At 51.9% G+C, this 24,908-nt stretch overlaps 1 protein-coding gene across 1 annotated transcript; it reads left to right on the top strand.

Moving 5' to 3' along the window:
* The first annotated feature begins 3,180 nt into the window (after positions 1-3,180).
* PSMD11 (proteasome 26S subunit, non-ATPase 11) lies at positions 3,181-23,768 on the top strand. Its single transcript, XM_071450700.1, has 14 exons — positions 3,181-3,341; positions 4,982-5,083; positions 10,913-11,037; positions 13,128-13,199; positions 13,516-13,573; positions 15,707-15,901; positions 16,909-17,053; positions 17,285-17,345; positions 18,772-18,834; positions 19,544-19,669; positions 20,180-20,215; positions 21,418-21,469; positions 22,300-22,442; positions 22,559-23,768. The coding sequence occupies exons 1-13, from the start codon at positions 3,251-3,253 to the stop codon at positions 22,440-22,442; spliced, it is 1,269 nt and encodes a 422-aa protein (XP_071306801.1). The 5' UTR covers positions 3,181-3,250; the 3' UTR covers positions 22,559-23,768.
* Positions 23,769-24,908: the final 1,140 nt, after the last annotated feature.

Raw genomic sequence — 24,908 nt, 5'->3', positions numbered from 1 at the left:
CTGCCTTGTCTGGGTGGGTGAAGGAGCCACCATTGCAGGGACCTTGGGGGTGCCCCCTCATCCGTGCCCAGATCAGCCCCCCTGATCTGGCCCTGATTGCCCCTCTGGAGATGGAGAAGTGGAAGCCAGTGACAGGGGAAAGGGGGGTGGCAACCCCAAAAGAGAAAATTGGGAGTGCCCCCCCATGGCACCTGGGGCCACCCATCAGAGGACACCCCAAAAGCCAGAATTCCCCCATCAAGGTTTAACCCCTGCACTGCCAGGACCATGACACTGCCTGATCCCACTCCCTGTTTCCATTGCTTTTACCACAAAACAGCTGGTTCAGGTTGGACAAATTATTCCCTTGGCCCAATCTCCCACTTTTTACTCATTATTTTTATTAGTTGTTGTCATTATTATTCATAAAGGAAAAGAAATCATCCTCCAGCCCCCAGCATGGCAAATTATCTGCTTGCCTTTGTCTACCTCCTTTGGGAAGGAAGGGAGGGAGGGAGGGATGGATGGATGGATGGATGGACATGGATGGATGGATGGATGATGGATGGATGGATGGATGGATGGATGGATGGATGGATGATGGATGGATGGATGATGGATGGATGGATGGATGGATGGACATGGATGGATGGATGATGGATGGATGATGGATGGATGGATGGACATGGATGGATGATGGATGGATGGATGGATGGATGGATGGATGGATGGAGGATGGATGGATGGATGATGGATGGACATGGATGGATGGATGATGGATGGATGGATGGATGATGGATGGATGGATGGACATGGATGGATGGATGGATGATGGATGGATGATGGATGGATGGATGGATGGATGGATGGATGATGGATGGATGGATGATGGATGGATGATGGATGGACAGGGATGGATGGATGGATGGATGGATGGATGATGGATGGATGGATGGATGGATGGATGGATGATGGATGGACAGGGATGGATGGATGGATGGATGGATGATGGATGGATGGATGGATGGATGGACAGGGATGGATGATGGATGGACAGGGATGGATGGATGGATGGATGGATGATGGATGATGGATGAGGGATAGATGAGAGATGATGGATGGGGATGGATGGATGGACAGATGAACTGCGTCTCAGCCTGCACTACCCTCTGCCACCACACTCACCACTGGGTTTCAGGGGTGAATGTGGGGTTCAAAACCTGTTTAATGTTCTTTTCTGGGGTGGGTTCATTAAATCCAGGGGCAGGCTCAGTGCCAGGGTGGGCAGACTCTCCAGAAGGCCAGGATGTACCTGGTGCACACAGAATCCTGCTCATGGACCCTGAGGTTCACCCACAGGTCCCTGGCTTTTCCTTCATAAAATCCCTGCTCCATTACCTGCCTGAAGCCTCCTTTTGGGGCTTTAATGCATCATTCCTCCATTTTTGAGAGTTTTCTTATGTGGAATTTGGAGGAGCACAGGGCTGGGTCCATCCTGGTGCTGCAGGACCTGGCTGCCATTGGTGTGATGAGCTGGGGGTGGCTGGGTCAGGTCTCAGAGCCAGGGATCCCAGTGGCTGCTCCCCTGGATTTTCCCACTGCAGGGAGGCAGAGGAGGGGGAACAGCCCCCTCAGCCCCCAGTTCCACACAGACACCCCTGACCCATTAAACATCATCTGCTGGGCACCCAAACCTGGCTGCTGAAGGGGCCATTGGTGCCACCTCTCTGTGCCTGTCCCCTAGGGCTGGCACCTCCTGTGGGATCCCACAGCGACACTGGGATCCCACAGTGAATTGGGATCCCGCAGTGACATTGGGATCCCACAGTGACATTGAGATCCTGCTGTGACATTGAGATCCCACAGTCTCATTGGGATCCCACCGTGATCCCTCCTGGGGGATCCCACAGTGACATGACTCCCCAGGAGCAGCCAGGGGCAGGGTTTTGGTTTTATTCCCCATTTGATATAAACCTGACCCTTTCAGGGATTAAATTGACTTTTCCAGTGGCAGAAAGGGGCTGCTCTGAGGGCTGCTGGTCCTGGCCTGCTGGGGACACAGCAGGACGGGCTCGGCCGTGGGTGGCTTTGGGGGCTCAGTGTGATTTGGGGGCTGTTTCCTGACCAGCTGAGGGTGCAAGGCCGGGTGTGCCCCCAGCCCGTGCCCCTGCAGCGGGCAGCGCTCCGGGAGGGGAGGGGGCAGCACTGGGGAACAGAGCGGGAAAGCGTCTGTAACACCCAGGGCGGCCGGGAGGGGGACAGGGCCAGCCTTGTGGGGTCAGGGACAGGATCCTGCTCAGGGACACAGGGATAGGGACACAGGGACAGGATCCTTCCTGGGGACACAGGGACAGGATCCTGCTCGGGGACACAGGGACAAGGACACCGGGACAGGATTCTCCCTCGGGACACAGGGACAGACTCTCGCACAGGTGCCATGGTCTTGCTGGGCTCTTCTCCCTTCCCGGGACTGTCCGCGGCGCTGAGGGGTCCATGGGGATGCGGATCCTCGGGGACCCCCAGCAGGACGTGGCCCCTCCAGCCCCGGACCCACGGCTGGGGATGTTCTTGGTGGGACCCCCCAGCCCCTCCCAGCCCCAGCGGCTTTCCTGATGCCCCGACCTCGCGCCGGTCCCGCTCGGGGTCCCGGACCCGGTGTCCCCCGCTCCTTCCCGGGGACGCGACCCCAGCGGGCCCCCCGAGGGCCACCGAGACCCTTGAACAAGCCCATTAGACACGCCCAGTTTGCGGACACGCCCATAAATGACGACATCCTTACGATAGACCACGCCCACGTCCCCGGCGTCTTCCCGCCTATTTGAAGGCCACGCCCCTTCCCGGGACCACGCCCCCTCCACTGGCCCTCGCGCTCTTTGTCTGCCAGGCCCCCTGGCCAAAGCCACGCCCCCACCTCAGACCACGCCTCCAATCCTCGCGGAGTGCCGGGCGCAGACCCCGCCCAAAGCCCCGCCCCTTTATACGTCATAGCCTCGCCCCCGCTCTCCCCGCCACGCCCCCACAGACCACGCCCCCAGCCGCCGAAACAACTCATCAGGCCACGCCCCTTCCCGCACCCCAACGGACACCACGTCCCCTTCCCTCTGCGCAGGCGTAGTTCAGCAGACCCCGCCCCCCAGCCCCGCCCCTCCGCACTCCCCGCTCGTTCCGCCGCCCGCGAGCCGGGACTGCAGTTCCCAGCATGCCGCGCGCGCGGAAGGGGCGTGGCCGCGGCGCCGCTTCCGTGCTGGCGGCGAGGCGGAGGAGCGGCAAGATGGCGGCGGCGGCGGTGCTGGAGCTGCAGCGCGCGCAGTCCCTGCTCTCCACCGACCGCGAGGCCTCCATCGGCATCCTGCACTCCATCGGTGAGCGCCGGCCCGCCGCCCGCGCCGCCCGCGCCCCGCCGTCGCCCGCGCCGCGTCGAGCCCCGCGCCGCCGCCGCTGCTGACTCACCGTGCGCGCCGGGCGGGAGCGCGGCCTGGGCCCGGCCCCGCGGCGCTGCCCCACGCCGGGACAGCCCCGGCGGCGGCCCCCGCGCGTGGGGGCACGGGCGGCAGGAGCTGTCGGTGTGGGGCGGAGCGGGGGCCGCGCTCCGGGAGCCGGTGCCCGGTGCGTGCCCGCGGAGCCGCTCGGAGCAGCCCCGGAGCCGGGCCGGCCGCTCCTCCCCGTCCCGCTGGAATGAACGCGCCGGCCCGGGAGCCCCGATCGGACCCTACCGGTGCCGGTAGCGCGGGGTGTCGGGGCGGTTTTGGGGCGCGGTGTCACGGCCCGGTCCCGCCGTGCCCTAGGCCGGGAGCGCTCCGATGTTTGCGCTGCCGTTCTGCCGGTGCTGACCCGCACGGAGCCGCGGAGGTTTCCCGGTGCCGCGGCCGAGCTCCGCTCCTGACCGGAGCAGCTCCCTCGGGGTTCGCTTCTCCGTGCCCGGGCCCATCCGGGGGCGCTCGGTGCTTTGGGGGGTGCGGGCACCGCGCGGGGCTGGGGCGAGCTCGGCGCTGCTGGGTGTGCTTGGTTCTGGTGACCTCTGCGGGGATGTTGTCCCCCCGCTGTCCCCCCGCTGTGTCGGGAGAAGTTTCCGAGTGTCCCCGCTGGATCTGGCGGTGCTGCCCGGCTCTCAGAGCTGGGTTTGTTTGTCCCGCGCTGTTTTGCTCGTTGCTCAGCAGGAGGTGCCGCTTTCGGGGTCGGGCTCAGTCCGGACTCAGCCCCTGGTGTGGGTGGGAGCGTCAGGAGTGGCCCAGGCAGTGTTGCTGTGATGTTTTTCTCCTTCAGAGCAAGGTTCTTGCACTTTTGGTAGAGAATTAGAGGGGTGAGAGCCGCAGTTGCAGTTCCCTAGAGCCGGGGTTTTGGTTTTGTTTGTGTGGAAGTTGGAGCAGCTCCCTGTGCTGGGGGTGGTGGCGGGGAGGGGAGGGCACTGTGTGCTGGATAACTCACATGGAGCTGCTGCTGTGCGTGCTGGGGTTGTGCTGCTGGCTGTCACTTGTCCCTTTATCTGCCTCAGAGCAGAGGGTGGTGGCACTGCCAGCACTCAGCAGTGGCAGCAGGTGTGACACCAGAGTGGGGAGGGTGTACCCACCTCACTTTGCTCGTGCTGCACTTTATCCACGGGATCTCAGCTTCATACACAAAGCAGCAACATCAGCAATCCCAGAGTAGAGTGTCCAACCCCAGAAATGCCATTAAATGTCTTATTTGGCTCCAGCGTGCTCTGGTGGGTGATGCTGGTTCTGAGTGACACTTGCACAGCTGGACAAGCTGAGATGGTTCAAACCTGGAGCTGGAGTGAGCAGAGGGTCTGTGGGCTGGTAAAGCCCCTGTGGAGCACAAACAGAGCTCTCCAAACTTCCCTGCACTGAGTTTAAACTTCCCAGAGCTCTTGGGCCAGGCTGAGCTCCCTGGTGCCTGTTGGAGCAGGTTCTGCTCGGGGCACACATCCAGGAGCTGAGCAGCAGGAATGATTTTCCACCTGAAACAGCACTAAAGGTAACTTTCCTGCTCTTTTTCTCCCCAGTGAAACGTGATGTCCAGGAAAATGATGAGGAAGCAGTGCAAGTCAAAGAGCAGAGCATCCTGGAGCTGGGGTCACTGCTGGCCAAGACTGGGCAGGCAGAAGGTGAGCCTGAAATCAGGAATTGAGGTAACAGGGAGGAGATCCTGCAGCCAGTGCATTTATCTCCTTACTTAGTGGGATAGCTGCAAAAACAGCTTTTAGCAGGAAATGTTCTCTCAGAGACAGGACAGAAACTAAAAACCAAATAAAGAACATAAATATTAATCTGCTGTTGCTTGGGCCAGTGTTCCAAACAATGCACAGTTCAGTCTGTGGCCTTTGATGTGGAGCTGTTTCAGTGTGGGTGACTGAAGTTTTGCTAAGTTATGTTTGAGATGAGAGGTGTCTCCTGCTTGGTTTCAAATGGGAAAGTTTGTCCCATGAAATATTTTCTCACCAGCAGCTCCTCTCACAATCAATGGATTTATCTGCTGGCCATTACATCAGCAGCCCCTGTCCAGCTCTGCAGGGGACAGTCCCTCTATTGTGACTGTGTGAGGGGACAGGCATGGAGTTCAGTTCTCTGTTCAGTGATGGAGTCTGTTGCTGTCTCCTGTTTCCTGAAGAGCTTAAGGCAGCACTTGGTTGCTTTGCCCTCAGCAGTTTAGGGCTGTACCTTTCCCCTGGGGCATTTCAGGACACTCTGAGTGTTCTGTGCTTGGGCTGCAGCCCTGGGCAGTGGAAATGTGTCCTCTGGGCTGGGGAAAGCACCCAGCCCCAGCTTCAATCCCACTGCAAGGGACACCAGCCTGACTTCAGAGTGACTCATGGAAACTTCCTGAGGGCTCAGCCACAGCTCCAGGTCACAGTTTGTATTTATTGTGAAATGTCCCTTGGTGTCCCACTGGGAAAATCCTGTTGGGCTGGGCATTCCAGCCCTGGTCCCACTGTGGGTGGCACTTGGACAGGGCTGACTGGTCCTGAGAGGTGCTGTCCTTGTCACCTCACTCAGGTGATTCCTCTGATTCCTGCTGGGGGCTGCTTTTAGGGTGTCTGGGGATGAACAAACCCCTCAGATCAGCACAGGGTTTTCCTGCTCCTGCAGGGCAGAGGAAGCTGCTGTGCCAGTGCCCTTTCCTGGCTGAGGTCAGGAGCTCTGTGGGTGTCTGTGCTGTGCCAGTGCCCTTTGCACCCTGCTGTTTGCTCAGCAGAGATCACCAAACACGATCAGCAGGGGAGATGAGTGTGTTTGGGTAAAAAAAGGGGAAATCAGAGTTTCTCCAGGTCAGTGTGGATGTGCTGCTGGTGAGCAGAGTTCTTGTGGCCTCCTCAGCTCTGCAGAGCTTGGGGCAGGGTTGAGTTTGAGCTGAAGTTTGGCACAAGGATAAGGAGCTCCAGGGTTATCCCAGAGGGTGGTGATTGATAGATTGATTTTCTTTCAAGGGGAAGGTTGAGGAATTGGAAGTAACACTGTTAACTCATCAGACTCAGGGCTGTGAGGGGGCAAACATGGGATGTGTTTGTGGTCTATTAAAGGTACCAATAACTGCAGAGTGACTGTGTTCTGGAGGGAAGGAAGTGGACTTGGTGCCATTCAGAAGCCACTTGTGTGTGTGCTGCTCAGAGGGAGATCAGCAGGACCTGGAGGTGTTTTCTGGAGTTGTGGGGATGAAGGACAGGGTACCCTGGCTTAGGGTGCTGCTGCAGCTGTGGGCCTTCCCCTCCTGTCACCTTTCTGGGTAGGAGTGACAGGTCAGGGGCATCACCAGGTACAGCTGCTCCCAGAACCCCCAGTGCTGGGCTCACACTGGGATTTCATCCTGTGGCTTTCACTGCACAGGGTTTGGTTTTAGCCAGTGGAACTTCTGGGACAGGTTTGAGGGGTTCCAGTGGCCAAATAGGTGGTGGCTGCACTGTCCCTGGAAGTGGATAAATTAAGTTCTGCTTGTTCTAAATCTGAATTTTGGGATGTTTAGAAACCTTCCAGTGCCTTAATGGGCTCCAGGAGCTGGAGAGGGACTTGGACAAGACCCAGGGAATGGCTCCCACTGCCAGAGGGCAGGGATGGAGGGGATATTGGGAATGGGGAATTGTTCCTGGCAGGGTGGGCAGGCCCTGGATCCCTGGCAGTGCCCAAGGCCAGGCTGGACATTGGGGTTTGGAGCCACTGGGACAGTGGGAGGTGTCCCTGCCATGGCAGGGGTGGCACTGGACGGGCTTTGAGGTCCCTTCTAAGCCAAATCATTCTGGGATTCTGTGACTCTGCTGAACTGCAGCTTTGTTTACAAAAATAATAATACAAGTGACCTTCAATCCTTAATCTTTATCAAGCAGATAAACTTGTAGATTGATTACTTTTCTTTGTGACAGTTCCAGATTTTTATAGCTTTTCCCAGAACTGTAGGGTTGGAATATCTGGATTGGGAATTTGGATATGTGCAGTGTTAGCTGGTGGAAGCACTTCCCTGAGGATGAGCTGCAGGCTTCATTTTCCAGAGCTGCTGCTCATCACTCCTGCAGAGCTGTCAATCCCACCCCTTTACCAGGCATTGCATTTTCTTTAGAAAAACAAAATCCTAAAAATAGTTGATGGTTACGTTGGTAGGAGAGAGAAATTTCTGTGGGAACTTTGAGGCTGCCTGGCTGAATGTGGAGTTTGCAGAATGCACAGCTGCATTCCAGCTGTTGACTTGGGCTCTGCTTTCTGGGCAGTTCTGGGGCAGCTCTGGAGCACATCAGTGGGATGATAAACAGTGCAGTGTGTTCCACTGGAGTTTTCCTTCTTTGTTCTGCAGTTCCTGTGGGAATGAGTGTGTTGGGCACTGATCCCACTGGTCCTGAGGAGCTGGGGGGGCAGGGATGCACAGGAGGAGGGTTCCTGGGACTGCTTGGGAGCTGCTGGATCTTGGAGAGCCTCAATTAAATCCAGAGCTCGCTTTCCCAGCTCCCAGCAGATGCTGGAGAGGAGCTCTGTGCACAGCTGATGTGTTGGGTTGTGCTTGTTTGTTTGCTGTGTATGAGACCAAAGCATTTGCCTTGCTTTAAAATGATTGGGATTTGCATCCAGGACTTGTACTGAAGATTAAATAAACCCCAGAACTGGGTGGTGTGGGAAAAGTCATGGAGCAGCAGGTTCCTTGTGCAGTGAGGACTGCCTGCAGGTTGCAGTCTGAGGTGTGGAAGTAGCTGCACCTTAAGTGTAGACAAAGCTGCTTGTTTATGCTCTGGCAGAGAGAAAATGAAACTTTCCTGGGAGCAGGTGTGGCACAGAGCACCCTGTGGTGTTCTTGTACCGAGTCTGGGTGCTTTGCAGGGCTCAGGGTTTGTGCTTTGGGTCTGGGTTTGTGCTTTGGGTCTGGGTTTGTGCTTTGGGTCTGGGTTTGTGCTTTGCTGGGCTCTGGGTGCTTTGCTGGGCTCAGGCTCTGGGTGCTTTGCTGGGTCAGGGTTTGTGCTTTGCTGGGCTCAGGTTCTCCTGCTCTGCAGTTTGGGAATTAAAGCTGAGGATCACACTCGAGTTAAGTTCTGTTTGTTCTAAATCTGCATGCTGGATGTTTAGAAATATTCCAGCAGCTGGAGAGGGACTTGGACATGACTTGGGAATGGCTCCCAGTGCCAGAGGGCAGGGCTGGATGGGATATTGGGAATGGGGAATTGTTCCCTGGCAGGGTGGACAGGCCCTGGCACAGGTGCCCAGAGCAGCTGGGGCTGCCCCTGCATCCCTGGCAGTGCCCAAGGCCAGGTTGGACATTGGGACACCCTGGGACAGTGGAAGGTGTCCCTGCCATGGCAGGGGTGGCACTGGGTGGGCTTTGAGGTCCCTCCCAACCCAAACCATTTTGGGATTCTATGATGACTGTGAGTGATTGGAAAAAGTGAGTTCCACATGTTAAGGGTGTGATAAATAAGGTGTATCAGGCTTGACTAAACTTAAAGTAAATAGGTTAAAAAAATCAAAAATATGAAGAATAATTTGTAGATATTAAAAAGATGTTGTTATAACAATTAGCATTAGCATTCTTTTGCATTACTGCTAAATGAAATACAGAGGAACCCTTGTTTACATTTGTTTTTATTGGAATCCTTCCAAACTGAAATTCTCCTGATACTCCTCCATATACTAATTGAAATAAAATTAGACTAATCTCTTATTTTAGTTTTGATTCAGTACCAGTTTGGTGTAGAAGATTTCTGAATTAGTCATTCCCAGCTTTGTTTTGATTTTGCTTTTCTGTGGAACCTTGTAAACACAGTAGTGTGAGATCCACCTGATATTTGGGTGACACTTGGAAATCTGGGGCAGAGAGCTGTGATTTCATTGTGCAGACCTGGTGCTGATGAGTCAGCACTGAACCCTGCCCCTGCAGGATCATCTTCCCAAACTGGGAGCAGCCCTGTCCAGGACCTCTCCAAAACCACGTGGTGTTTGTTGTAGGAGACTTTTCACTTGTGCTCTGCACTTCCACCACGTCCAGCATTCCTTGGTGCCTCTGAGTGCTGGAGCTGCTGTGCTGTGACTGCCACATTCCTCTGCTCCCTGGCTATGACAACTTCAGTGTTTCTCCATTAAAACAAAAAGACATTTCCTTTTTCCACCTCTTATAAAGACAGGTTTTATAACTGTGAATTAATGAGGAGACTTAGAAGAGAAATGTAGTTAAATGAGATCAGAGCTGATCAGATAAAGGTGGAGTTGAAGTGTTAAGTATGGAATATTAATCCCAATATTTCCGGGTGGGACGTGCCTGGCCTCGTCTGACCCTTGCTGCTGGGCCAAAGGCTGCAGCTGTGGTGTTTCACCTCAGAGACACCTTTGGCCGGCTGGGTGCTGCAGCTGAACAAATCCAGGCATAGTAGAAACTCAGTTTACCTCTGAAAAGGTTCAGGAAATGGTTCAGGAAAAGGTTCAGGCAATGGTGAAGAGAAAAAGGAGAGGATTCTGCTGTAGAGTTTTAATCCAGAGTTTATTCCAGGATGACAGACCTCTGAATCTTGTAACAGCTCCCAGCAGAATCCAGACCGCATGGTCCTGTCTCCTTTTAAGCCCAGGGACAGGGAGGGGAAAGGAGAGGTTGGCACAGCTGGGGGGTTGGGATGGGTGAAACAGGAAATGGCATCACACTGCAACAGGTAAGGAATATGATTTTCCAGTGGTGGAGCACAAGGTGGATCCTGTCACAGCCATATTTTATGAAAAATCCTTTCCTTAGGATTTTTCCTCCTGAGAAGCTGAGAGACCTCAGGAACAAAATGTAACCAATAATTATCTGCTGCTGTGGAATGCAACAGGTGCATCTGGGATTGGGCTCATGTGGTTGTTTCTAATTAATGGCCAATCACAGTCAGCTGGCTCGGACTCTCTGTCCTGGACACAAGCCTTTGTTATCGTTTCTTCTTTTTCTATTCTTAGCCAGCCTTCTGATGAAATCCTTTCTTCTATTCTTTTAGTATAGTTTTAATGTAATATATATCATAAAATAATAAGTCAGCCTTCTGAAACATGGAGTCAGATCCTCATCTCTTCCCTCATCCTCAGACCTCTGTGAACACTGTCACAGGATCCAACATCCTGGGCTTGGCTAGGTGGGGCAGATTAAAGCATGAAGCTGAGTTAATAAAATCACACCTAAATGATAAACTCCCTCCCTGATTTTATAGAAAAATCTCAGGGCATTTAACAAATCCTTACATTTTAATGGTGAGGCAGTTACAGCTGGGGGGAGCTGCAGTGGCAGGCAGTGCTGGGGTGAGGCTGCAGCTCCAGTCCCTATGCAGTCCCCGTTTGCTCCAGGGCTCCTGAAGGTGACATTTGTCACTCTGTCCTCTGGGTGATGCTGAAAAACCACCTGGGAAAGGTTTGCTGTGACAAATCCTGGTGCATGCCATGTGGGGCTGCTCCAGCTGGGCTCAGCTCTTGGCTGGGAGGGTGCATCTGATGTTTTGGGGTTTTTGCAGAGCTGGGAGGACTCCTGAAGTACGTGAGGCCCTTCCTGAACTCCATCAGCAAGGCCAAGGCTGCACGCCTGGTGCGCTCCCTGCTCGACCTCTTCCTGGACATGGAGGCAGCCACAGGACAGGAGGTGAGGCTGCAGCTCCTGCACCAGGCTGTTCCTCAAAAGCCTGCAACACCATTATCTGACCTAGTTTGCTTCTCACTGAAGAATTATTCATGTCAGGAAGCAGAGTTTTAATGCATTTGGATGTATTTTATAAATAAAACATCAGATAATTGAATTTATAACCATGTTTTTTCTCCAGGTCTCTCCCTGCTGCAGTTTAGAAATGATTCCCACCATGGCCATTTGTCTTAGATTCTTGTTGCTTCCTCAGGTTGTGCCAGGAGAGGTTTAGATTGGATATTAGGGAAAATTCCTTTACTGAATGGGTTGTCCAGCCCTGGCACAGCTGCCCAGGGCAGTGGTGGAGTCCCTGTCCCTGGAAAGATTTAAAAGCCCTGTGGATGTGGCACTTGGGGACATGGGTCAGTGCTGGGGGAATGGTTGGACTCTGATCTTAGAGGGCTTTTCCAACCTCAGTGGTTGTAGGTGCAGCACTGGGAGTACTTTGTAGTGTGATCAGTGTTGGGAATGTGTTCCCAGGGAGCTTGAAGCAGGAATGGTGCAGGTGGTGTGGGATGGCACAGAACTGCAGGAGCCACTGCTGGGGGGCTGTCCAGGAGCTGGTTAGGATTGCAGGGGGACACTCCTGTGGGGGTGTTTCACTGCACAGAGACACAAAATTACTCCTGAAGCAGGATGGAAAGGGTTTGGCAGCTACCAGGGGATGAACTCCCCCATCAGAAAACCTGAGACAGTGCCCAGTTAGGATTCACTCCACTCTCATCAGCTCCATGGGATACTGTTGTTTTAGTTTTTCCTTTTTTTACCCAGTTTTTGGGAGCAGGATAAGGACAGGAGCACCTTGGGAGTGCTTCCAGGCTGTGCTGGCACAGGAGGGGTCTGAGCAGCAGATTAGGGGACAAAACCCACCTGAAACCTGCACTCTGGGACTGGCAGATTGCAGGCTGGAGAGGTTCTGCCATGCTGAGGGCCAGGTGACATTCTCATTAGCCAAATTAGCACAGAATTAGCCAAATTGGAACTGTCATCCTCTAGTGCAGGTAGCCCAGGCAATGTCCCTTGTTTGCTGCTCAGTCCTTGTGGGTGAGGAATGGTGGCAGAATGTTTTCCCCCTCTTTCTTTAACAGATGAGGTCAGGGGAATTGGGGTGGGATGTTCAGGTGAGAAGGGAGAACTCCCAAAAGTGTCAGGAGAAAATGAGCAGCTGCAGGCTTTTCTCAGGGTAATTTGGTGTGAAGGACAACATTCAAATGCAGCTGCAGAGGAGGAACAGAGTAATGGTGATGGAAATAATAAAAAGTCAGTAAAAATAGTAATTTTAGGGCATATTCTGAAGCCAAACCCAAAACCTTAAGGAAAGATGACATCAACCTGTGAGATCCTTGATGCAGCAATCTCAAATCCTTTCAGAAATGTTCTGAGGATTCTCTGCTTCCTCAGGGTAGCTCACATCCAGAGTGCTCCCAGGAGTCCAGTAAAGCAGTGAAATTGGAGATTTCTCCAGCTCCTAATGCTCCTGCTATCACCCTGTAATAAATTGAGACTTCATAATGGCTTTTCATAAAATGTTCACGTTTAATAAGCAGTGAGGAGGAGCTGACAAGGCCTGCAGGGTTGAGCTGCAATCCAGAGGTTTTGGGAAGAGCAGTTCCTGAGCCTGGCACCACAGGATGACTTACTGTGTGTTATGGGCCAGATAAGATAAAATAATACCTGAGATGGGGCAGTTCTGCTTTATCCATCAAGGGAGTCTCAGCCTGAAAAACATGGGAAGATTCTGAGGTTTTTTTGCTGTGCTTTGAAATGATGGATCAGGCCCCCAAAGCAGAGCCCAGCACCTCTGCTGCTTTATACAGATTATTTTATCTATCTAGGCCCTAAAGCACATGAAATTTATTTTTCTTTATTGAAAATACACCATGACTGTGGGTTTAAACTCTGGAAGAGCTTTACTGCCTACCCCAAATGCCTCCTTTGGACACCTCCTTTGGTGTCCTTTGGACACCTCTGGTGTTGTTGGGAGCCATTTGGGGTGGGCACTGACAAAGAACATGTCCAGAATTGACTTATTTCTTTCTGCTCCCTTTAAGGTTGACCTGTGTTTAGAGTGTATTGAATGGGCCAAATCAGAGAAAAGGACTTTCCTACGTCAGGCTCTGGAGGTAGGTGCCACATCCCAAACACGTGCAGCAGCATCATCCCCTTGGCACATTTAACACCTGGAAAAGTAGAGCACTTGTGTGCTGTTCAGATCTTTCTCTGTGTCAGGGGAGGGCATTAATTACATTGTAATTCTCTTTAAAAATGCAAGATTTTACTCCTTGTGTCCTTGTGCAGGAGGCCTTGCACGACTGGACCACACCATGTGACAAACACAGATGAATGTAGTGAAGTTTGTGCAGAGAAGAACACAAAAGTTCATTTTACAAAACAAATCTGTTCTGGTTTCCTCACAGCAGTTCCTTTTCTGTTCTCCAGGCCAGGCTGGTCTCTCTCTACTTTGACACCAAGAGGTACCAAGAAGCTCTGCAGCTAGGTGAGGCTCCCACTAGGTGGTGGTAAATCTTTGCTTTTCATTTACTCCTGCCAAGGAAACCTGTGTCACGTTCCTTGAGAGGTTTTACAGGGTTTGGGTCTTAATTTCTCAGTGCTGGTGCAGTTCTGGCACCTTTTTCTGTAGCTGGGTGATGACAGCTCCTAGAGGTGTCTTTTTTTTCTCTGTTTCACCATCCTCACCCATCTCACCTGGGCCTAAGGCCAGTTTGGGTGGGGTCTGGAGTAACCTGGGAGGTGTCCCTGCCCATTTTTGAGCTTTAAGGCCCCTTCCAGCCCAACCCACTCTGGGATTCTGTGATTTGTTCATTGCAGATAATTCTGGGAGCTGTATCCAGCTGAAGGCCACAGGTTTGGCTCCTGCTGGAATATTCTGCTGTGGCCACAGAGGCTGAAGGGAGAAAAGAGCTTTTTTTCCGATTTGCTCAAATACAGCCCCAGTAAAACCAGGAAATGGCAAAACCTCTGTGGGTGTCATGAGCCAGGGTCTTAGGGAGGCTTTCAGAATTTGCCCCTGCACCACCCAAGGGGTGGAAATGAACCAGTGAAATCCTGCTCTGCCCAAAGCAGAGTAAAGCAGGACCTCCTACAGCTCTCCTGGTGCTTTTAAAATGCTCATTTTGCAAATGACTGCAGTGCTATAAGTGAGGCCTAAGATTTAAGGTTCAAGTGAGGTTTAAGCTGTCAGTGAGGTTTAAGCTGTCTGAGGGGTGTTGGCACAGCCTGCTCTGCCAGGGAGACAGCCTGAACTGCTCACCTGGCACCCAGAGCATCTTAAACGGTGGTGGCATGAGCCTGTGTCACATCCAGTGTCCCCTGAGTGACATGTGTCTCATCAGAATATTGAGTTCATGGAATTCAGGATGGAATTAGAACTCATTTGCATAGGGACAGGTAATGAACTCTCGTTTAAACTGATCAGAAGCCACATTTCAAAGCTGTGCTTAATTAATTGAATCCCTTGGCTGGTGGTGGGACAGCCTGGGGAGTTGGGAGGGTCTGTGCCTCTAGGGCAGGCTCTGGTGCCCTGTCAGGATGTCAGTGCTGTGCACAGCATTCCTGTGTGCTGAGGAGGTGCCTGTGGCCATGGGGACTAGGTGCAGGCAGAGTCTCTCAGGGATGTTTCCAGGGAGAATCCATTTGGTTTTGGCCAGTTTCAGCTCTGGTTATCAGCTCCTGAGCACAGCAAGGGAGGAGGAGGAGGATTTTAGGTGACAAATTTCCTCTAGGATTGCTCATTCTGTCCTCACAAAGCTGTGATGTGGCAGCTTGTCCTGACATTTCCTAGGCTGTCCCTTCCTGCCTCCTAAATCTGACCTGCAGATGTCCTGAGTAAAATCATTCCTTCCTCATCCCACGTTCTCAGGAGCTTCTTGAGGGTGCTCCATGCTGCCAGGGGGGCACCTGTGCAGCAGAGGGAAACCACCTGGGCATGGTGCCAGGGCAACCATCCCAGCTGCCCATCCCCTGCAGGGCACTGTGCTGCCCACACCCCACCTCTGCCACAGAACTGCTTCATCCTCCTGCTGGGGCCTGCCACTGTCCCACCATTATTCCCTCTCCCTTGCTTTTCCTTGGAAGGACAGCCTCACATCCCTCCCTGAGAGCCCTGGATGCTGGGGGGGTGGATGGCTGGAGCCATGATATTTTCTGAAAAATCCTTTCCTTAGGATATTTTCCTCCTGAGAAGCTGAGAGGCCTCAGGAACAAAATGTAACCAATGGTTATCTGCTGCTGTGGAATGCAACAGGTGCATCTGGGATTGGGCTCATGTGGTTGTTTCTAATTAATGGCCAATCACAGTCAGCTGGCTCGGACTCTCTGTCTGAGACACAAACCTTTGTTATCATTCCTTCTTTTTCTATTCTTAGCTAGCCTTCTGATGAAATCCTTTCTTCTATTCTTTTAGTATAGTTTTCATGTAATATATATCATAAAATAATAAATCAGCCTTCTGAAACATGGAGTCAGATCCTCATCTCTTCCCCCATCCTAAGACCCCTGCAAACACTGTCACAGATGGCCCCTGGAGAGGCTTTGGGTGGATGTTTTTTGGATATTTTGTGGGTGCTGATGATGCAGAACAGCTCACAGTCCTGTCCTTGCCCTCTGCCAGGTTCCCAGCTGCTTAGGGAATTGAAGAAGATGGATGACAAGGCACTGCTGGTGGAAGTGCAGCTCCTAGAGAGCAAGACTTACCATGCCCTGAGCAATCTGCCAAAAGCAAGAGCAGCCTTAACCTCGGCCAGGACTACAGCCAATGCCATCTACTGTCCCCCCAAGCTGCAGGCAGCACTGGACATGCAGTCAGGTGAGGCCTCCAGGACCAGGACAGCACCCAGGACTGTCTTGGCACTTAATTTGTCTGATACTTGTGCTTTATGAGAGAATCATGGGAAGTGGTGCTTGGTGGGGCTGTCACATTCACATTTTCTGAAAAAAATCCCTTCACCCAGGATTCTTCTCCTGGGAAGCTGAGAAGTCTCAGAGAAAAACGAAAACAATAATTATTTCATTTGCTTCTCCTCCATTTTGCTTATGTAGAATGTGTTTGGAGATTGTTTACCCACAGGTGATTGTTTCATTGCATTCTGCTGTGAGTTGTTTTAACTCAATGGCCAATCAGGGCCAAGCTGTGTTGGGATTCTGGAGAGAATCACAAGTTATCATTATCTTATATAATATTAATATATTATTATATTAATAACATTAATATAGCATTAATATATTAATAATATTATATTAATATGCTATCTAATGCTATCTTTTTTAGCATTCTGTAAGTATCCTTTCTGTATTTAGTATACTATCTTTAGTATAGTATAACATTCTTTAATATAATATAGTATCATAAAATAATAAATTAACCTTCTGAGAACATGGAGTCAGGTGCATCATTCCTTCTTGCCATGGGGGACCCTGCAAATACAAGAGTGGGTCTCAGGATATCACCAGTTCTGCCTCAGGTGGCATCAGCTTTGTTCCTGACACTTTTCAGGCCACTTTTGAAAGCTGCCAATGGTGGAGGGTCCATCAGCTCCCCAGGTGCTGCAGTTCCAGCCTCACTCTGTGCTCCTGGCCCATTACACATTGTTCCTGACCCACTTTGCAGGCACTCACCTGAAGTGCCCCAAGCTTGTCTGTCTAAAAATGTCCTTGTAAGAGAGGGTGTGGATTTGCTTCTGCCAGACATGAGGCAAGGGGGGCACAGGAGGAAAGGTTTCTCTTCACTGAAGTCATAGATAAGGCACTGAACAACCAAATTGTTCTGTCCTCTCCCAGCCATGCTCAGAATTAACCTGTTTGTGCCTCTCCCAGGTATTATCCATGCAGCAGAAGAGAAGGACTGGAAAACAGCCTATTCATATTTTTATGAGGCATTTGAGGGCAATGATTCAATTGACAACCCCAAAGCCATCACTGCTCTGAAATACATGCTGCTGTGCAAAATCATGCTCAACAGGTAGGTGGCAGATGGTTCTGGGGAGAACTCTGCCTGATTTCCAGGGGAAGGGCTTTTTGTTGATGGGACTCTGAACTAATGGGCTCAAGCAGTGTCTTTGTCACCTGATCAGTGCTCCTGAATTTGGGTTGTAGTTCTCTGCTGTCACTTGGGGATTTTTGAGGTGCTCTGGGGTTTAAGCTGACCATGTTCCTGTGTATAATTCCTGTGCTCCCTCTCCTCTGTCTGCAGCCCAGAAGATGTGCAGGCATTAGTGAGTGGGAAGCTTGCTCTGCGGTATGCAGGAAGACAGGTACAGAAACTTAACCCTTTCTATCTTCCTCTTACCTCAATGCTGCCTTAATCTTCTTGTCAAACACTTTGCTCTTTTCATACCAAAATACCCATCACTCCTGAGTGTCCTGAACGAGATCCAGAACTGATTAAATTACCATGAGTCATTGCCAGAAGTCAGTTGCCTTCAAAGGGTTTTACAGTGATTTTCACAATCAGAGAATTTGGGCTGCCCGCTTCATTTTCCCTGTTTTTTCTCCTTCCTCCTTTTCTTCATCAGCTACAAACTGCCTTATGCCATCAGCTCCTTGTCTCCCTGCTCTGAGCAGCTGCTGCAGTGTTTAAATCTGAGTTGCTGCTTTTACTTCATTGTAGCCAGTGCTGAGAATCCATTCCTGGCAGTGCAGCTCAGGCAGTCAGGGAGGTGTGAAATCCCCTGCTTGCTCTGCCAGGCTGGGAAAACCACCCTCAAATTCAACTCAGGGGTGCTTGTAGAGGGTGCCAGGGGCTGTGCCAGTCTGGGATCCTGCTGCCCTCAGGGGCTGTGCTCAGCCTGGGCTTTGCTGTGACGCAGGAGCTGCTGCTCCCCTCCCACAGGGGATTGGGAATTAGCAGAGCTCAGTGAGCAAAGGTCTGACGTGGGGATATCCCTGGTGGATCAGGAAGGGCAGCCCCAATCCTGCCTCATCCCTTTGCCCTGAGTGGCAGCTGAGGCTCCTCCCCAGAGCAGGGGATCCTGGCTGTGCCCAGGATGTGCTTTGAGCCAGCCCTGAGCAGCAATTCCTGCTGGGGGAGCAGGGAGAGAGCAGCCCTGGGGGCAATCCTGGAATATCCCCAGTGGGAAAGGACCACAAGGATCCAGTCCAGCTCCTGGCTCTGCATGGGACAGTCCCAAAAGATGGGGCAGCAGAAACCTGGGCCTTGTGCACCAGAGGCACCAGGCTGTCCTTGTCCTGTCCTCCCCTCTCCTTGGGCTCTGCTCTGCTGTTCCCTGCTGGAATTACCACTGTGGGGTGTGTTTGGGGATGAGGTTTTGCTTAATTTCAGCAGTTATGGGGTGTAGAAGAGACTCATCCCTGATGCTGTCCATAGGAGCTGCTGCCCTGCCCCTGTGGCTGTGCTGGAGGGCCCAAAATGGCCCTGTTCATTAAGCAAGTGCCAAAATGTGCATTTGCCTTAAAAATGACATCAAACTCACTCCCAACTTGCAGCTGGTGCTGTCAGACCCGGCTGCTTTGTCCCTCTGGAGATGTTTCAGGTCATGTCCTGCAGCTGCCAGGCTTCTCCTGCCCTCAGCAGCTGCTCTCCCTCTGCCTGTGGCAGTGACAAGGAACATTCCTGCTTTGCTCTTTGAGCACGTTCCCAGGCTACTGCACAGTTGGCATATTCACCCTGAGAGGAGACTCCAGAAGAAAATAACCTGCTCTGGTTCTCTTTCCCCACAGACAGAAGCACTAAAATGTGTGGCACAGGCCAGCAAGAACCGGTCGCTGGCAGATTTTGAAAAGGTGAGTCAGGGACACAGAGGATGGGCAAAAACCAGGCAGAAATGCCAGGTTTGGAATGTTGTAGAAGCTGTTACATCCCACTGCAGGAAACCATGGAAACATTGATGGAAGGCAACAGTGCATCAAGAAATAGCCCCCAACAGTCAACTGGTTGCATTTTCAGTGCGTGGGGGGTAAACTTCCTTGAACCCAGTTTTTTCCTTTTTTTCTTCCTTTTCTTTCTTCTTCCTTTTCTTTCTTCTTCCTTTTCTTTCTTTCTTCTTCCTTTTCTTTCTTCTTCCTTTTCTTTCTTTCTTCTTCCTTTTCTTTCTTTCTTCTTCCTTTTCTTTCCTTCTTCTTCCTTTTCTTTCCTTTTTTTTCTTTTTTTTTTTTTTTTTTTTTCTTTTTGGAGAGCCAAATCAGAAGCAGTTTTCCTTTAGGTGCTGTGTTACTGGGATGTGTATCTTCCTAAAATTTTTCCTGGTTTCAGCAGGAATGCTGCAGAGCTCAGGGAGAGGATTCCATGTCAGGGTCCAGTCCTGTCGTGCTCTGGGGCTCTCTGAGCTCCCTCAGGGTGGAGATCAAAGGAGAGGCTGTTGTGACCTGCTGGCTTTTAGCTAAGTTAGGGATTGGATTAGCCATGGGGCTGGGCTGGGAGGGGATCTCATCCTCAGAGGACCTTGAGGAGCTGTTGCTATGGGAATGATTTCCTCCTGCCCTGTCCCCACAGGCTCTGACAGACTACAAGGTGGAGCTCAGGGACGACCCCATCATAAACACTCACCTGGCCAAGCTCTATGATAATTTATTGGAACAGAACCTGATCAGAGTCATTGAACCCTTCTCCAGAGTACAGGTAAATGTTTCCAGCAGCACCTGGAGGGGCTGGTCCCTCTGTCCCTGCTGCTGGGGGTGAGGGGATTGTTCCATATGAGCTCTTCTTACTCTGAGCTGCTCAGCACTTTCAGACCTCAGGGTTCATCATGTTCAATTATAAGGAGGAGGCAGAGGGGACCTTGGCAAAGCCACATTCCAGAGTCATTGCCCTTTCCAGCTGTTTCTCTCACGATCCCTGCAAGGTGGCTTTAAACCCTGAAGGTGGCAGCATTTGGCTTCGAAGGCCTCTGTGCCATAGTCTTGGAGAAGAGATTTCACCTTTCAGAGTGAATTGGCTTTAGGGGTCCAGTCCATCTTAGTTAAAATCAGATGTGAAACCTGAAGGACCTGAAGCTGAAGAGTGGAGAAAACCACTGGGTTTAGGCCAGAGCATTTCCAGGCCCTTGAGCAGGTCCATGGAAGAGCCCCAAACCTCTTTGTGTGTCCAAAATGAAGCTAAAGATTAACTGAGTGTTGGTCTTTCTTATAGATTGAACACATATCCAGCCTCATCAAGCTCTCAAAGGTAAGAACCTCACCAGAAATCAGTGCCATGTGTTCAGAGGAGTTGGGCATAAATGGCATTTGTCACTGGGAACTGAACATGAAGGGTGACAGATGAGATCCACAGCATTTCCAGGCAAATCTCACCCTTGGGAGCTAAACTCTGACCCAGGCAGCTCCTGGGAGGCTTTGAGGCTTCCAGACTTTGCTGTGCTCTTCCCTTCCCCCACGGGTTTTACTCCTGGCTCTTGCTTTTTATTGGAGGCAGATTTTCCTCTGCTCTGTCGTGACCAGCCCAATCTTCCCCCATGCCCTGTGTTTAATCCCCTGAGTGCCCCCAGGGGACCCTTCCTGAGACCCTTTAAGATCCAGGATCCAGCTAATCACCCTGCAGTGGCATTAGGGACGTGTCTGTCACACTGGCTATGCAGCAACTGCTTTACAGATAATCCCAGACAGATTCAGTTTTAGGAGAATCCACTGTAATCCCAGCCAGTTGCACCCCAGTGCTGTTGTCTTGTACTGGCATTAAGGCCAGAGCTTGGGAAGTGAGCTGAGCTCAGCCTTTGTGCTCACACAATCACTGAATCATTCAGGTTGGAAAAGGCCTCTGAGATCATTGAGTTCATTGAGATATTCCCCCAGTACTGCCAAAACCACCCATGTCCCCAAGTGCCACATCCACAAATCTGTAAAATCTGGTGATTTCACCTCTGCCCTGGGCTGGACAATGCCTTCCATGAAGAAATTTTCCCTAATATCCAACCTAGACCTGCCCTGGCACACAGCCTGTTCCCAGACTAGCTCATGGTGTTTAGCACATCCATAATATTCAGGCTAAAAGCTGCTCTGTGCCCTCTGTGCCTCCTGTGGCCCTTCCTGCTGCTGGGCAGGAGCTCAGCTGGGTGGATTAAATAGAACTTGGCCAAACTCTTGTCTAAATCCTTGCTGAACTGAGTTAGAAAGTTCCAGAACCCCCACAGGTAGGGTCTGTGTGAAGTGACAGATACAGTGTCACCTGTGGGCCAGGGGACACCCTGCTGCTCCCTCATTAACAGCTGCTCCCTAATTTCCTGAGGCATCTGCAGCAGGTGGAGATGTCCAAGCCAGGCTCAGGGAGGAGCAGCTGCTCATGTCCCACCAGGGCTGTTAAGTGTGCAGCAGCAAAATTCTTGTGTTTTTATGTGTTCTGGGAGACTTTTAATTTTTCTGCTTCACTTTCAGGCTGAGGTAGAAAGGAAACTGTCACAGATGATCTTGGACAAGAAGTTTCATGGTGAGTGCATCCCTCAGCTCTGACTGCCCCGTGTTTGCACCAGCTGTGGCTGGAGCCCCCTTCCTCCTGTGACCCTGGGGGCCCTGCTCAGGCTGCAGGTGACAGTCAGGAGTGACAGCCAGGAGTGACAGGAATGCTGTTCCTGCTGAGGCTTTTCCTGCTGCTCCATCTGCTTTCCCTAACCCAAGGGGTAATTTCAGAAATGCTCTTGGGTCCCTCTTGCTGTGACAGCATCCAGGGACAGTGTGGGACCCCCAGCTGGGCTGTCTGGCCAGGCTGGGCTCTTCCTCTTGGAGCTGCCCAGGGCTGTGGTCACCTTTCCCTCTGTTTGTGTCCAGAACATTCCATGGGGTGCTGTGGCTTGGCTGGGCCCACAGCAGGCTGCTGCCCAATAACCCCTCAGGGAACCAGCTGTGCTCTTGGTTCTGTTGTCCCTGGCTGTGGCTGAGCCAGGGGAGTGCCTGGGAGCAGCAGGTTGGGCACAGAGCACTGTGGGGGGACAGCCCCTGGCACCTGGCACAGCTGCAGGATAAACCAGCTGTGCTGAGCCATCCTGCTGGGCACAGGGCCTGAGGAGGCAGGGAGGTGGTAGGGAATGGACAGGAATGTTCATCTCCTGGATGGCTTCTCAGGCTGGTCTCTGGGATGTATTTTTTTCTGGGAATGCTAAAGCAGTCCTGACCAAAATCAGCCAGTCCAGCCCAATGCATGAGCCCTTCCCAAACCCTGCACAGCCCCTGCAGGTCTTCTGGTGTAGATCCCTAATTCCTGCTGTCTGGAAGCTGTGATCCATCGAGCATCCCAGTGCTCACAGCAGCTTGTGCCCACAGGAATCCTTGACCAGGGCGAGGGTGTCCTGATCATCTTCGACGAACCCCCTGTAGACAAAACTTACGAGGCTGCCCTCGAGACGATTCAGAACATGAGCAAAGTAGTGGATTCGCTCTACAACAAAGCCAAGAAGTTGACATAGGTGAGTGGGGCCTCCCTGGGGGCTGCAGAGCTCCAGAGTCGCTGCTGAGCCCTGCCATGTCCCTGAGCCTCGTCCCCTCTCCTGTCGAGTGACGTGGCTCTGTTTTCTCTTTGCAGAGTTGAATTTGCTAGCTGTCATTTGGAGAGTGTGTGTGACAGGAGAGTGAAACCTTTGGGAAAATGTTAGGAGACTTTTTTTTTTCTTCTTTGTTCTACTTTTCGCTCGGAAAGTTTTTAAACTTCCTCATCCGGTGCATCTTGTATTCCAGACGATGCGTGTTCCAGTTTCCATGTAATCTTTACTGGCCGAACTTTGTATCTGGGGGGGGAATATTGTTTAAACAAAGAGGGTATTCTAAATAAAAGGAAAAAGGCTTACACTACCTAAACATGTGCTTTCCACTTCCTGAGGGACGGCAGAGTTCAGCAGGGACAGCGTTTTGTTACCAGTAGGTGCCCAAATCCAGTTTGTTTCATCTCCTCCGCCCCGAAATCGGAGACGTGCTGGCGGTGTCCGAGCAGCCAACTCGATTCCATTTGTACTGAACCAAACAAACCCAAAATGTACAGACTGCTGGTTTCTTTTCCATCCTCAAGGCCTGCGACCCCCTGGAAGCAGCTCCGCGATGATTTTGCTGCGGGCTGGAGCCGCCCCGGCCGCTCTGGGCGAAGGGGACGGCGCAGCTCTCCCTGGAGCCTGACTTTGCATGCTCTTGTTTAAGATAGACTTAGATTTCAATGTTCCCTCCCTCCCCGCCTGCGCTGGTAGGAGGAGCAGGTGACCACGGGGGCGGGCTCCAGCTGTGCCTCTGCTGCAGCAGCGCTGAGCTCTGGGTCCCCACTGAGGTGGGACAGCCCAGTGGGAGCTCCCTCCTCGGTCCCAAAGTCCTGGGGGTGGAGCGTGGTGTGTTCCAGCATGTTCCATTTTCTGGTGAGGTTTCCAGTAAGTTTTAATGCCATTTGGGCAGTGTAAGCTTCTGCATCTCTGTCCTGCTCATCTTTATTTTTTTCTTTCCCCTCTGTCTCTTTTTCCCTCTCCACCTTTTTCTTACAAAATTTATATTTTGTAAAAGGATTCTGTTTTATCAGGAAATATTTTGCCTTCATGCTGACTCTTAGACTGGCTGATTTTTCCCTTTTCTGTTCACATTTTGACCTCTCCGACCTTTTATTTTATTTTATTATTCTTAATTTCCATCTCCTCCAGTCAGTCGCTGTTTGGGTTTTTGGCACCATCAATATCAAATGTACAAACGGTTCTTGCTAACCAACACCAGGTATATCTGATGTTCAGATGAGTTCCAATAAAGAATTTTTTTTTCAAAAACCTCTGTCTCCTGTCTTCAGCCACCAGGGCTGATCCTGGCCTGGGTGCAGCTCCTTTACTTAGGAAGGGTGGGCTCATCCCTCACCAGAACATCCTTGGGGACCATATTTTGGACACACCAGATGGGAATGTTTGAGGTGGCATCACAAAAGATTTATGGATTGTGACGTGACCCTGGCACAACAAGTTCTAATGCACTGAATATATAATAATGATTATTATTATGGTGAAAAATGGATTAAATGTCCTCTCACTACTCCAGCCTTTCCTGATCATGCCTTTGTGTTGGAGTCTCACACTGCACCAGGCCAGGCCCAGATTCCTCAAAAGGCTGGGAAGGAAGTTTAGGGTGTCTTTGATACAACATCTTGAATTTTTACATCTGAAACTCCTGGGACACCAGGTGGTGCAGGAAAGAAGCCTCTCCTCAGAGGGAGGAAAATGTGGAGGGTTTCACTCTGCTCTTACATCTCAGGCAGCAGAGAAGTGCAGTTCTAGTTTTGTTATTTTTTTAACTGATTCGTGAGATTCTTCTCCAGACATCTCTGTCCAGTTCTGTGTGATGCCCCTGAAGTGGCATTTTCCCCAGGAATGTGTCATTTGGAAGGGATTTGCTGAATTAGGTGCTATTTGTGAGTGAAAGAAAGGAAATCCATTCTTGGGATGGGCAAAGGCTGGGGTGGAGATGGATGGGGAGTCACAGAATCCTGGGAGAGCTTGGGTTGGAAGGCACCTGAACCAGCACCCAGCGCCACCCCTGCCATGGCAGGGACACCTCCACTGTCCCTGGGCGCTCCAGCCTGGCCCTGGGCACTGCCAGGGATCCAGGGGCAGCCCCAGCTGCTCTGGGCACCCTGTGCCAGGGCCTGCCCACCCTCACAGGGAACAATTCCTGCTCAATATCCCATCCATCCCTGCCCTCTTCCAGCTTCTGTCCTGTGTCCCTGCTGGGGATTGTGTCTGCTCCAGCTGACATCCCCCAGAGGGGACAGAACTGATCCGGACCCCACAGGTGACAATGTGACAATGTGACAAGGCTGGCAGGGCCCTGTGCTCGGGGCTGAGGGGACCTGAGCAGAAGCAGGGATGATGCAGCAGGGCTGTGGTGACACCAGCTTTGCTGCCTTGTGTGGGATCGGG

The sequence above is a fragment of the Agelaius tricolor genome, unplaced genomic scaffold (genome assembly GCF_023055355.1).
Source record: "Agelaius tricolor isolate 1412-34295 unplaced genomic scaffold, bAgeTri1.0.p SCAF_31, whole genome shotgun sequence".
In the NCBI taxonomy this organism is placed as follows: domain Eukaryota; kingdom Metazoa; phylum Chordata; class Aves; order Passeriformes; family Icteridae; genus Agelaius; species Agelaius tricolor.
Note: the sequence above shows the minus strand (reverse complement) of the source record. Positions and strands in the feature narration are given on the sequence as shown.

What these genes read in the sequence shown, in the direction of transcription:
- PSMD11 (XM_071450700.1), top strand. Translation starts at nt 3,251, where the DNA reads ATGGCGGCGGCGGCGGTGCTGGAGCTGCAGCGCGCGCAGTCCCTGCTC. An exon ending in TCCTACGTCAGGCTCTGGAG is followed by an intron (nt 13,200 to 13,515) that starts GTAGGTGCCACA and finishes TCTGTTCTCCAG; the next exon opens with GCCAGGCTGGTCTCTCTCTA. An exon ending in AACCCTTCTCCAGAGTACAG is followed by an intron (nt 19,670 to 20,179) that starts GTAAATGTTTCC and finishes TCTTTCTTATAG; the next exon opens with ATTGAACACATATCCAGCCT.